This window comes from Micropterus salmoides, unplaced genomic scaffold (assembly GCF_014851395.1).
Source record: "Micropterus salmoides isolate LMB-PRFRI ecotype aquatic unplaced genomic scaffold, ASM1485139v1 Ms_hic_scaffold_4, whole genome shotgun sequence".
Taxonomy (NCBI): Eukaryota; Metazoa; Chordata; class Actinopteri; order Centrarchiformes; family Centrarchidae; genus Micropterus; species Micropterus salmoides.
In genome coordinates, this window is record NW_024043372.1 from 19,284,819 (window position 1) to 19,298,827 (window position 14,009).

The window sequence follows — 14,009 nt, forward strand, 5'->3', positions numbered from 1 at the left end:
ATTAATGGACATATATTGATTTGCTGTGTTTTGGGGAGTTAAGGCCTCAGTTTGAGTAAGGGCTCACTGTTCACGTGCGGGAGGTTGTCTGAGTCACTGTTTCATGTTTTCTGCTTTATCTGCGTGGATTTCTTACATCCTACTCAACTTTTTGGGTTTAAGTTTTTTTTTCTCTCACTATCAGATCGACCTGTGAGCAGATGTTTAATTCCCTCAAAATCGTCAGAAGAACAAGACTTCAGAGCAGAAATCTGTCTTAGACTTCCATTCTGTACCGTAAAATATTCTTCAGCGTCCACAGACCACAAACAATGAAGTTGTTGCTGCCCTGTATTCTCCTGACAGTTGGACTGGCCACTGGTAAGAAACTTTTATCATCCTAATTGTCTTCTATTATAAATTACTCATAGTTATTCAAGTGTCAGTGTTGTTATGAGGAATGTACATGTTTGGTTTTATTGTGTATTTTGACATCAGTTCACACGTAATTAAAACCAAGTTTAGTAACTGTGTCTTTGGGGTTAAAAATAAACTACAAAACACAACCAATCAGTTATTTTCAATGTTATATTTGAAAGTTGAAAGTCAAAATCAAAGGATTTTTATGTAATAAATATCAGCACTGCTTGAATGTATACCAGTAGTAGTAGTAGTGGTGACTGTTTCAGTAACCAGATGTGTACTGTGTTACTGTTTGAAGCTTTTTCTTGGTCCAAAGGTTATATGTGTGCAGGCTCGTGCCCAAATGTTGCAGCTGGTACCAGTCAGAACCTGTACTCCAATGTGAACTAAACTAACATATAAGATACAATTTATTCAGTTTATTGTTCTGTATATCCATAAACAGGTTCCCGCAGTCCGCTGAATGACTTCCAGCGCTCTGAGGGCAGAGAGTTGGTTCCCACCTCCTGGAACTCAGCTCTAGTGTTGATGTTGCCAGGCCTGAGCCTGGAGGACTGTGCCACACGCTGCTCACAGTCTCTGGACTGCAGGTATCCAACCTTCAACTACTTTAATACAGCAGAATGTGAGCATCACTCAGCACCCTTTCCTCCAACAAGGCCATAATTAGAATATGGTTTCTTATAACTTCACATATTTGAGTCTGTGATTTATTAAGTATTACAGATCATCGCCAGGGTGCTGTATCTTCCAGTTTGCAGGTGTAAGTGTTGGACCTGTAAACTTGATGTCTTACTGTATGAGTGAATTATAGGAAACATCTGAACCGTAAAGCGCCATGATTGTCCAAAATCTGTTAAAAACTCATCAGTGATCCCAGTGTTGCACAACAAAACTAGTGGAGCATCAGAATAAAGGAAACATTTTAACTACCACAACATTAAAATTAGTAACAACAATGATTCATTACTCCTAATTATCCAGAACACATAATTTCACATATTTACAATAGTAAAAGAATTTCAAAATGATATATAATCATAGTATATTGCAACTTGTATCTGCATATTGCTTTTCATATCAGGGATCTCAGAAGTGCAAGAATGTTTATAGACAAACAGTTCCGTTATCATTTTATTGTTAGCCTTCTTTTTTCTCTTCCCAAATAAGTTTAGATGTGCTTAAAAACCTTGATGACTGACTACTTGTGCAGCATGTATCAAGATCAGAGCAATTTGTGTTATCACTGCTGACAGAAATTATGGTCAGCACTATGAAAATAAGACCCAAGTTGTAATAAACCAGAATTTTGTCCATTAAAATTGGTCAACACTAATAAAGCAATTAACTTATGAACCCTTTAATTAGTTTAGCTTATTGTAAGTTTGTATCCCTCAACACCAGAGCATTCAACCACGAGACACGTCCGACTGTCACCTGTAAACATCTGCCCTGGGTGGGCGACGGGAGCAACGCAGAGGTGAAGAGAAATGTAAACTGTGACCTTTATGAGAAGAAGGGTAAGACACAGGTGTGATGTTGCAGAGATCTATGTGACATGTTGGCACCGCAGTTGTTTGACTGGCTGTTTTTTTTTTATTTATTATGAAGTCTACGTCAGAAAGTGCATTGTGGGTAAAGGAGAAGACTACAGAGGGAAAGTCTTCACCACAAAAAGTGGGCTCACCTGCCAACAGTGGTGGTCCAAGTTTCCTCATGATCACAGGTGAGATGCTTCCTCCGAGGAATCTTTTTCGAGGCTTTAGTCTTTCATACAGAGTCATCAGGAAGTATTTGGACAGTGATATTTTTCTACTCATAGCTCTTTTTATACATAATCCTCGCTGACCTCAATCCAGCTGATAATGTGTTTTGCTTCTTAAAAACAGACTGAAAGTAATAAAACCCCAAAATAAGCAGGAACTTGGTGAAGAAGTGAAGATGGCTGCAGTACAGGCCTGGCAGACCTTTACTGTCTGTTGTTCTTAATGGATTGTAGATTGTATTGACTCCAAATATTTTAACAAAATAAATAAACATTAAATATGACAATTTTATTTAAAGCTCCACTCATCAGTGTTTGTATATTAGTTAAATGTTTAGTTAAAAGTTTTACATGAAAGGAGTCATTCATTCAAATTATCAGCAGACTCTGCACTTCCCCTCAGCTCTACACAACTTGCCTGTTTTGGTTTTCTGGCCTCAAAGCAGCTGTTTTCAGCATTAAAAAAAAGTTATCAAAACCCACTGGATGCTGCCTGCCCAGCACCAAATAGCAGACAGACAAAGTTAGTGACTACCTGGTGACAACAGTCAAGAGCCAGATGTAATCCCAGGAGTTCATGGAGACCAAACCAGAGCTAACAGTAGAGGGAATAGGACTTTATTAGGTTGCCAGACTACCATTTTAATTACATATTAATGTTGCTCCTTGTCCATTGGATGTGCAACGGGTAGCCAGCATTACAGACAAAACAACTTTATAAGCCGATACTGTGGTGAAAGTGTTTGTTTTTATTATGCCTCCAAGTGGCCAAAAATTTTACTGATGCAGCTTTAGGTTGTATTAATTTGTCCACTTACTTTCTTTCCTTTTCAAATTGGGTGACTGTGTATAAAAAGGGCTCCAACTCCTGCAGTATCGATCTGATGTGGATGAAAACACCCTCAAATGAGAGCTGAGACTCTGCGTTTTAAGCTCTTAGTTACTGATACATTTCCAATCCAATGCTGGCAGTACAGAGCTCATAAAACAAACAAATGTGCCACTGTCTGAATGTATAATAACCGAGGCAGTCCATCACTCACTGTAAAACTTTTTTGTTTGTATCAGGTGGACTCCCACAGCCACAAATGGTCTGGAGTTGAACTACTGCAGGAATCCAGATGGGGATCGTATTGGTCCGTGGTGCTACACCACTGACCCTGAGAGACGTTATGAAAGCTGCTACATCCCCCAGTGCAAAGATGGTACATCCCATATATCACCATAAAACACTTTATTTACAGGTCCTGAAATGTCTCAATTCCTAGGACACTTCTTGAAATGAAGTACATTATTTACTACTAATTATGGGAAAATGGCAACAATATTCTGAGAAATTATACTCATTAATTTCTCTACATAAGATTTTAGGGAAAATAATAGGGAAAATAAATTTGTACTTTAATAGTTAGGTACTGTCATGATGTGGCTCAAAGGAAGGACAAAATGTGGAGACCAAACACGACTCTTTAAATTATTTAAGAAAGCTAAATTAAGTGTGCACTCAGTTCAACTGGTATAAGAAAACAAAAACAAATCACCCAAAGTCCAACCAAGCCAATTAACCTAGAGAGGAGAGAGAGACTGACTGCTCAGACACCTGTGTACATATAGGTGAACTTCACACCAACCCACGTGTCAGCTGTCACTCCTAATGAGCCACTCTCTAGATCAGCACATACACAGGAAATCGGTCTTGAGGCCGTCACATAAGCATAAGCAGGTGTTGACTTCTGATCCAGATCCATTAAAACCCAAGAACACATGCATTTATTTTGTTTAAAACTTCATTCCCCTTGCTAGTGTTATATATTTTCCTGTAATTATCAACTACACATAAAAACAGATTTCATTGTTGTTTGCATGCTCACTTAACCTGCTGTGCACTGATTGAGAAATGGCTACTTTGGTAAAAGAAGGTTGTAATTACCAAGTGTATCATTTGAACACAGACTCCATTTTCTCTGTAATTAGTATGAAATTACAGTCTCTTCCAGGAACCTTCGTGTGAAATTACAATTATAATGTGAAATAAAATACTTTCTGTGTGGATGATGTAATTTTGTGGATTTGTTTGCAGAGGTATGTATCACATGTAATGGCGAGGACTACAGAGGGCAGGTTGACCACACAGTAAATGGCAGAGAGTGTCAGAGATGGGACCAGCAGCACCCACACCAACACATCTACCAGCCTGAAAAGTACTTAAGTATTGATCATTACATTACCTGTCATATGCCTAATTAGCCAAATTAATTGATGATATAAACTGGTGTGTGTTACTATACTATTTTGTGTTAGCATGCGAATCAGTGTCAAGTCAGGATCTGCACCTTCTCCCACAGCTTGTAAACTGTTAAGCTGTTTTGTTATTGGGAAATAAATTACACATTTTCCAGGTATCCTGATAAGAGTTTAGATGATAACTACTGCCGTAACCCTGACGCCTCTCCAGTGCCCTGGTGTTACACCACAGACCCTGAGGTGGAGAGAGAGAACTGTGAGATCAGCAAGTGCAGTAAGATGCTGCTTTTGTTACTATTGTGACAAGGAATTAATTGAAAGTTAATAATTCTTTGGTAAAAGTGCCTCTGTTTCCATCTTTTCAAATGTGACAGTTTGCTGCTTTTCTCAGGGCTTTGGACAAAACAATTGATTAATTTATTGATCAAGAAAATAACTGGAAGATGAATCAATCGTTAGTCATGTTTTGGATCATAGCATAAGTTTGTTGGATCATCTTGCTTGTTTCTTCTGTTTTGTTTGTGTCATTAGTTCCCTCTGGCAAAATAGATGAGACACGAGCTAAATTGAGCTGATTCTTGTGGCATTAGGAGACACTGTGGAATTAGAGAGTCCCATTAAGTCGCTGTAATTAAATTTAGAAAAATCACCTTTTTTGGTATTTATGCAAATTACTTTCGCAGAGACACAATTGTCCCAATGATTCTCTTTGATTTTAGAGCAGATGCGACTAAAGTGTACAGATGTTTGTCAGCGATTCAAGGCCTGCATTGTCTAAGGGTTAATTACAATGGTTTTTCAATTATTTTATTTGTCTTTATTCGGCTTATTTTTAATTATTTTAAATTTTGCTTCATATGCTTCAGATTTTACGAGCTTTCATCATTCATGAATAACAGGATTTTATACATAAAAACAAAAATACATACAAAAGGATGATAGAAGGTGATGTAATTTTGTACATGTTTCTAACAATTTGTAAGTAGGAACTACTATGTTTAATATTTAATAAATGACACATCAAGCTAGACTCAAATGCTAAAGTTTTAGCTCCAGAACTTAAGCAAATAAACAAACAGAGCATCTCTGTTTTATCCAGAATTTCAACATGAGTAAATAATGAATTTATTTAATTTAATGCCGCCTTTTATGGCGCCCAAGGTCACCTTACATCATGGAAGACCAGTAATAAAACATATAATAAATAACAAGCAGCAATAAGAAAGCAACAATAATGAAACAACAATCAAATACAATTTAATATTGCAGTATAGAGTAGTATGGTACATGCTATTAAAGTGTGTAAGCTAGTATGAAAAGATGTTTTTTTTCTGTAGTTTTGCAAGATGACACTGGCAATGTTTCCACTGAGACAGAGATCAAAAAAAAATCTGTAAGATAGCACCACCTTATGGTTCAGTTGATGTTGAGTACAAAAAACTGCTCAAAATCGATTCTCATATCATCATCACATAACAAAAATGGTAATAAAAAAATAAAATAAAATATCACAATGTCACACTTGAAATATAAGCATGTAACCATTTAACACTTTGGGCTTTAAATAGTTTCATTTACTGTGAACACATTCACATACACCGCACACCCATGCTGTAGTCGGCCATTCTGCTTTACATTGAATGTGCTAGAAGAGAGAAAGAAAGAAATATAGAAATAATATTTTTTGTTTTCACTTTATACATAAATCTTCTATCTTCTCTCTCTCTCTGTGGTCCAGAGGTGTAACACAAAATTATTTTTTCATCAACTTGCCTATTCCCACCAGCTGAGGTGCGTGTTGAGAAACGCCAGCGGTCCAGCTTCACAACCAACTGTTTCCGCGGCCGTGGGGAGGACTACCGTGGTAAAGTCAACGAGACAACATCAGGTATCCCCTGTCAGCGATGGGATGCCCAACACCCTCATGAGCATCCCTTCTACCCAAAAACATATGAATGCAAGTAAGTGCAGATTTGGTATACAAAATGATGGAGGAGGGAAAATAAGTTGAAAGATGAAAGTACTTTGGAGTTACTTTCTGCACTCATAGCCTGCAAGTTTGAAAGTGCTTTATTTGCTTCTCACATGAATATTAATGCCAAGATGTCAATGCAGTAAAGTTTGTTATGATGTTATTTCTCTGCTGACAGTTGACAGTAGATGATAGATGGTCAGCAACTCCACATTAAAAAGCCAGCAGCACTTTGAGTGGCAATACGGATATGGAAGGAATATTAAACTTATTTGTGATGCAGCGATCATTCATCATGCCAAAATCGATTATGAGTGTTCCAGTCATCCATTTTTGGTAGAAGTTATAAGAAGTATGTTATTTCGGTATAATCTTTGTATCTCAAAATGAAAAGGTCTAGGCAGATACAGCACAGTAACAGGTCATTTAATGCATTACTGATGAGACACTGGACATTAATATTATTGTTGTCCAGAAGTGTGATGCTTGTACATTTTTAAAAAGAAAAAAGTGTCTTAATGAAACTTTTGTGGCTACGATGCAATCAAGAATTATCTATGCTTGTAGTATCTATTAGCATGGTCTTTTTTTGTACAGAAGATGATAAGTTTCAATCTCTACCATGGTTTAACATTGCTACCAAGGTTCAGTATCTTACAGCAAGTCATGTGTACAAATGCCTACATTTAAATTATTATTTACAGGTGATTGAGCATACTAGAGACCAGCTAGATACTAGCAGTGGTACCATATTAGGCATAGTTAAAATTCAAAGATACTTTTGGATCTAAATCCTTCCAATGTGTGGGGGCTAAAGCTACCAGATCAGGTAAGCTGTACTCAGACCAGATCCACTATTTAGTGTTTTTAGAACGTGTCATGCTTCAATTTTATGCACAACACTTGCTTTATTTGTTTAAATGCAGTTTGTCGTGTGTCGTTGTTTTGCTCATTTGGTGTCCGTGTTTTATGCCTGATTGACTCTGTGTGTTTTTGTTTGTTTGTTTGTTTTCTTAAATTAAATAAGTGGAAAAGTGTGTTATATGTAGGATTTTTTAATGACAATAAAATCAAACCAAACCAGTTCCACTTGACTGTGTACTACATCTCATCCAGAGGTTTGGAAGAGAACTACTGTCGTAACCCAGATGGGTCGGAGGCACCCTGGTGCTTCACATCTGTGCCAGCGATGAGGACGGCTCTCTGCTTACAGATCAAACGCTGTGCAGATGATATAGAGGCTGAAGGTACCACTTCTTGAGCCAGATTTGAGCAAAAAGATGAATTCAGTGAATGTAGCTGTGATGGATATCAACACACCTATGTTGTAGTGGCTCTAAACCTGTTTGAATACTTACATCAGGCCATGCAGGGATGTAATAGAAAATCTGAGGTCATGAATCCAAGTTACCTCTAAGGCAAGCCAACACCTTGAAAATTTTGACCAGGCACCATTAATAATAATTATAATACTTTTTTTAAGTAGTTGGATTTTCTGAAATATAATCTTTATGTAATCTTTATGTTTTTCTTGGTTTCCAGCGTTAAAGAAACATTTTGTGACTTTTGAAAGACCAGTAGCTTCAGATTGATGCTGATAGCTAATTTCAGTTTATTTCTATGTATGCAACCAGTACACGATGAGTTGTATTTACCGTTATCATGTTATTGTGTTGGCTGCTGTTCGGCGCAGTTACATAGTCTCACTTTAAGGTCTAAATGCAGTTTTGATGAAAACTGTTCTGGGGAAATACAGCATCCTTTGTTAATTTTTTATTTGTTTGTTTGGCTTTAGAGTAGTAACATATATTGAGTCAAAAAAAAACACTGGCCCCCCTCCACCGAGGCAGCTAAACCACCTTAAATCCCAAGAATAAAATATGGAGGATATGACCTCATTGTCCTCACTGAGGTCATGTCCTCTGCGTGAGGATAGGGAGTTTTAGTGTTGTATCCAACTTTTTTACCACTTTTACTGTGTGCCACAATTCATCAGGGTAACTGTCATGACAATAATGGATTTTTTTTCAGATTGCTACCAAGAAAATGGAAAAAACTACAGAGGCATAGTCCGCAAAACTCGTAAGGGGATCACCTGCCAGAAATGGAACGTCAACACACCTCACCGGACCAAGTACGGTGATGATATGAAGTGTTACAGAGAACTATGATTTGTTATCCAAGAAGAGAACAGTCTATAAGCTTTTGGGGACATCTGTGACAACTCGTTGCCGTTATTTTAAAGCTGTGTCCAAAATCCATACTGCATACTTATTCTAAGCAGGTTTTTGTGTATGTTCTGTGTTCGACCAATTACGTAAACTCAAAACAGCCAGTGTGCAGACTTATAATGACATCAGGGGGATTTCCCACAATGCAATGCACGGAAATGCGTGTAGCATTTGGAAAAATTAAAAATAATTGTTGATGACAGCGAAACAGCTCCTGGAAAATCTCACAAGACAGAAATAACTGTTACATTTTGTCAGTTTGTTAAGCTGGCAGTGGTATTTTATTGTCACATTTTGACTGAAGTATTACATCAGTTGTGACAACAGTTAAATAGATTGATTTCTTTTATACTAACTACAAAAAGTGTTCTATAAAGATTAGTTTATAGTACACACTGTCCAGTTAGCATGTAGTATGAAATTGGGAGACAGTCTCTTGAGGGTGCCACCAGCCAGGAGAAAAGATCCATGTAATTTGCAAATAAGTGGGGGCAGGAGCTCATACCTTTGAACACCTCAAAACAAGTCAAGGCTTGTTTTTACAAAAGAAAAATTGAAGAAGAAAAATGATAAGCGCTCATCCCACTGAAAGATCTGTGCGATTTTTCCAGGATAAACCCAAATACACATCCTGAGGCTAATCTGACAGAAAACTACTGTCGCAACCCAGATGGAGACCAGCACGGACCCTGGTGCTACACCACGGACCCCAAAACTGAGTTTGACTACTGTGCCATCAAACAGTGTGGTACATAACTCTGACTTCTTTGTCTATTTTAAGATCCTCAGAGTAGTTTAATGCACTGTGTGGTGACAATTCATCCAGAGATTCTGGTTTTCTGACAGGAAATTTAACAATTCATCTGCTTCTTGTTGTTTTTCAAACAGCTGGAGAGAAATCGCCCATGACTGAACCAGTAGGTTAGTTTCTCAGTTAATATGAAGCTCCATTTTCAAGTTAACAACAATCCATCTCGTGTGTTTCTTTACAATAATATGTCACCTTTTGTGAAAGCAGAGCCCAGTGGGTTTAGTGAGTGCGGGAAGAGAGAGGACCGCTTCGAGGTTTCCAGGTTGCGGATTGTGAATGGGATTCCCGGGAATTCGCCATGGACAGTGAGCCTCAGGGACAGGTCAGTCTAATGGTGTTTGGGCTGGCCATGAACAAGTACAAATACACTCTGCTGTGCCTCTGTATGACCTCTGACCTCTTGTGTGCAGGAAAGGAAACCATTTCTGTGGAGGATCCCTGGTAAACGCCAGATGGGTGATCAGCACCAAGCAGTGTTTTTCCTCCTGGTAAGGCTTTTGGAGGTTTTATTTTGTTGTACCACCCAACAGTAGGGTCGTTACAATTCATGAACTGTCTCTTGCAAGCAACAAAATACCTGTGCACAGCATACAGACAGAATAAGCAGAGAACTGTGATATTCCAAAAACATAATTATGTATGCTGAGGTGTAAAACAAAGCCATGCAGAGAAGATTTAGCATGAGAAGTTTTGCAACTTTTTGTTATTTAATTACCAACAACAACAACAAATGACAACTAACCGACACTACTGCAAGTTAGGATATCTCAGCCTATGCTGCTTTGATTTTTAACTGTTTCTGTCGGTTGGTCGTCGGTTGGTCTGGTGGTCCCTATCGCTTTTTGGATTCCTCTAGTGGTCAAACATTTAAATTTGTCCAATACTTTAGTTTATGACCAAATATCTGCAGAACGAATGACATTCCCATTGACCTCAGCTGTACTTTGTGTTTAGGTAGGTAGGTTTATTGTCACAATGCAACAAGTTATAGAGTAAAACTGAGTTTCATTTGCTAATTAGCAAATGTTAGCATGCCAACAAACTAAAGTACAGTAAGATGGTAACCATTGTACCTGCATTGCATACGCATGTTAGCATTGTCATTGTGACCATGAGAGCATGTTGACAGTAGCATTTAGCCTCACAAAGCCGCTAGCATGACTTTAAATTGAAGACATGGGGATATTTCAAGACAAGACATGAAGGAAAAAAGTGTACTTGCTTGTATTTCCATGTTTACTCATCTTATTGTGTGCACAGCTACGTTGACCTGCCCGGGTACTCGGCCAAGATGGGAACACTGTTTCGTGATCCACAAGAAGGAGAGTCTGGTGTGCAAACCATCCCTCTCACCAAGATTGTCTGTGGACCCTCAGAGTCTCAGCTGGTCATGCTGCAACTGGAACAGTGTGTACTGCTAAGTGCCCCAACATGCATGCACACACACTCAGACATACCAATACTTTCCCTCTGACTCTCTGTTCTTTCTCTAGCCCTGCCCAGTTTAATGAGCGTGTCTCTCAGATCTGCCTCCCTCCTGAGCGCTACATTGTAGCTGAGGGGACGAACTGTGAGATTGCAGGATGGGGTGAAACGAAAGGCAAGTATACACCTTTGGAAGTGATAACTTGATACTGACTTCACTACATGCTGTGCTTCATTCAACTACAATATGCTTCTATTGCAATAATTAATAATAGATGGCTTCCTCAGAACGTGCATCTTGTTTTTGCCCTTGAAGTAATGTCGCATCTAAAAAAAAGGCCAAAAGCCATACAGGCCGTTGAGCAACAGATGGCGTTGCTATTTCCAGAAGCGTTCAACATCTGTCCACCTTCCTCTTCCTTTCTCCATCTCTCTAAACACATTAGCTGCTAACTCGTTCTTTCTTCTCACTGTTTTTCAAGGGACTGGAGATGAGACCGTCCTCAACGTGGCCCAGATACCAGTTCTTAGTAACAAGGAATGCAACAAATACTTCAGAGGTCGTGTCCGTGAGAATGAGATGTGCACAAGCTCTTTTCAGGGTGGGGTAGGCGCCTGTGAGGTGGGTGTCCATACAAGCATGCATACAGTGTGCACAGTTTTAAAGCACAATTGTCCATTTTGAGTAGAATAGTTTTACCCTAGAGCTACAGCAGAATTTCTTCATTTGATATTTTCATTTTTAATGTATGTTTTTTTTTTTTTGCATCTTGCCTTTATTAGATAACAAATGTTCCCAGACAGTATCAAACACAGGGACATTTTGCTTAATATGGTACACGTCTTAACCACTAGGTTACACATTTTGGGGATTAAGCTCATTTGCTTTCTTGCTGAGACTTGAGATGAAAAGATCAACACCACTCTCTATCTGCTAAATATGAAGCCAGAGCCTGCAGCCAGTTAGCTTACCTTAGCACAGCTGGCCTAGCGTACAGACATGAGAGTGGTATCAGTCTTTCAGCTACCTCTCAGCAAGAAAGAATTAATACTTCAAATAGTGATGGTGAAGACAATCTTTTGATGATGGAAATCACTTTAAGTAAAGAGCGTGCAGCTATTTATATGTTCCTATAATCAAACACATTCACCATTTGGATAATGGAGGTGGACTGGACAAGATGTGACTGCAAGATGTTTCCAACCTCAGCAGTGACAGTCAGTCATAACAGAGACAAATAATGACTCCAGAGTGTTGTTCCTGTGTGTCTGCAGAGAGACTACGGTGGCCCACTGGCGTGTAAGAGCATGGACTGCTGGGTACTCGAGGGTGTGATCATCCCCATGAGGCGCTGCGGACACCCGGGGCAGCCCAACATCTTCATCCGGGTCTCTGTGTATGTGGACTGGATCAAGAAGGTCATGGAGATGGCTTAGAGACAGAGACTGCCGTCCAGCAAGGGACTGATCAAACCCGCAGTCAAAGCCCTCAAGACCAGTTATTGACTCATACATTTTTTCTTTTCTCAGAAGTCTGTTTTACATTAAAAATATTAACAATCAAAAGTTTATTATCATATATATTTTATTATAAGAATTACAACATCAGAAAAGGGGGTGGTGCAAAGAGAGCACAGAAATTTGTTACAGTATATCCACATATTTAGTGAATCTTTTCTGCCAGAGTAACTTAGTTAGAGCATTTAATGTCAATTCATTCTTGCGAGACGACAGAATAAGCTGAAACCATTTATTTTCACAAAACATAATCACTTATACTGAGATGAAAAACCACGCAGAGAAGTGAGAAGAGGGGTTATGGTTGTTGACAAATACATTAATAAACACTTTGGCGGCTTACAGCTACTTTATATTGTAACATAAACAAGTCATTCAATGTTTATATGCTGCTTATAATTGATAAATATGAGGACTTAAAGTGAAGTGTTAGCATTTTTTGTTATTTATTTACCAAAAACTAAAACGGATGGAGGGATAAAAAGTAATTGTAGCCCCGCAGGTTCAGAGGAGAATAACTGGAACTAAGTAACTTCCAATAACAGGGTAGGTGTGGGGGCTTTACAGCACACATTTTAAGTTTCTAATATCCCCTGGAAATGTACCCTTTACCACAAAACTGTATGCCTCCCCTTCCTCTCCTTGGCATTGAATGGAGCTCCGAAATACCTTCTTTGCCCCCAGCCTCTAAAGAAATCCCTCCTCTGCCTGTCTTTTGATGCCTGCCCCCACCTCTAAAGACATGCCTTTGTGCCTTATGCAGAACTGTATGCGCTGCACATTCTTTCTAGTTCTATAGGAGGATTTTTGTAACCCGGTCCTGATGAGCCCACGGAATTCAGCTTAAATAAACCTCAAGATCAGAGTCCAACCGAATCTCAGACACACCAGTCTGCACTGAACTCTCTGCCGCCCCCCCCCCGTCTCTTGGAAATTTTCACACCGACATTTTTTTCTTTTGTCTCGATATTCAGAAGATACTGACTTTTTTTTTTTTTTGCAGAAATATGACGTAAAAGGACTGAAGTGTAGAACATGTTCCCTCTAACTAATGATGGTCAATTATCCTCCTGCTGCACGCAGTGTTTGGAAATGGCAGGTTGACAGTTTGATTTCAGCGTCATTCTGTTCACTTTCATTTAGTAATATTTATAGTGGATGACTAATCAAATTCATATATGACTACTGGTTCTCAGCAACTGTTGCTGAAAGCTTCAGGGAAAACCTGACTAACATTTTAAATAGATTCTGCCACACAAATATGCAAATAGTTTCTTTGTTATTTTGTTTTCTGCCTACCATGGTAATGTGTAGCCTGAATGAGATCAAATGTTTGTGTCTTCAACATTTCATTATGAATTTTTCAAAGTGTTACATTCAGGTTTCCCAAGATATTCATTGTGTGTATGGCTGAACAACATCCTGGAACTGACACCATAAACCATTCAAATGGAGCTCTGTGCTTCATCTTTGTAACTTAAAGCTTTATATTTTGGTCTCATGCCAGCACGCTCACCTGACATGACTCCACGAGCGGCCCGGCTTTAGCCGTCCCTGGAATGTGTATTCACTGAGGTTCAAACATTTCCATCTGTATTTATCAGTTTGTGCAAATGTACAAAGTTGCCTCTTGAAGAAGAA

At 38.8% G+C, this 14,009-nt stretch overlaps 1 protein-coding gene across 1 annotated transcript; it reads left to right on the forward strand.

The window, feature by feature from the left end:
- The first annotated feature begins 73 nt into the window (after positions 1-73).
- On the forward strand, positions 74-12,708 carry mst1 (macrophage stimulating 1). The gene is made up of 18 exons (XM_038697013.1): positions 74-360; positions 848-992; positions 1,807-1,922; positions 2,014-2,128; positions 3,236-3,372; positions 4,248-4,368; positions 4,567-4,685; positions 6,198-6,372; positions 7,500-7,630; positions 8,415-8,517; positions 9,226-9,362; positions 9,503-9,535; positions 9,633-9,747; positions 9,836-9,913; positions 10,686-10,832; positions 10,919-11,025; positions 11,333-11,472; positions 12,126-12,708. Exons 1-18 carry the CDS (start codon positions 312-314, stop codon positions 12,285-12,287), a joined length of 2,130 nt encoding a protein of 709 aa, XP_038552941.1. The 5' UTR covers positions 74-311; the 3' UTR covers positions 12,288-12,708.
- The last annotated feature ends 1,301 nt before the right edge of the window (positions 12,709-14,009 follow it).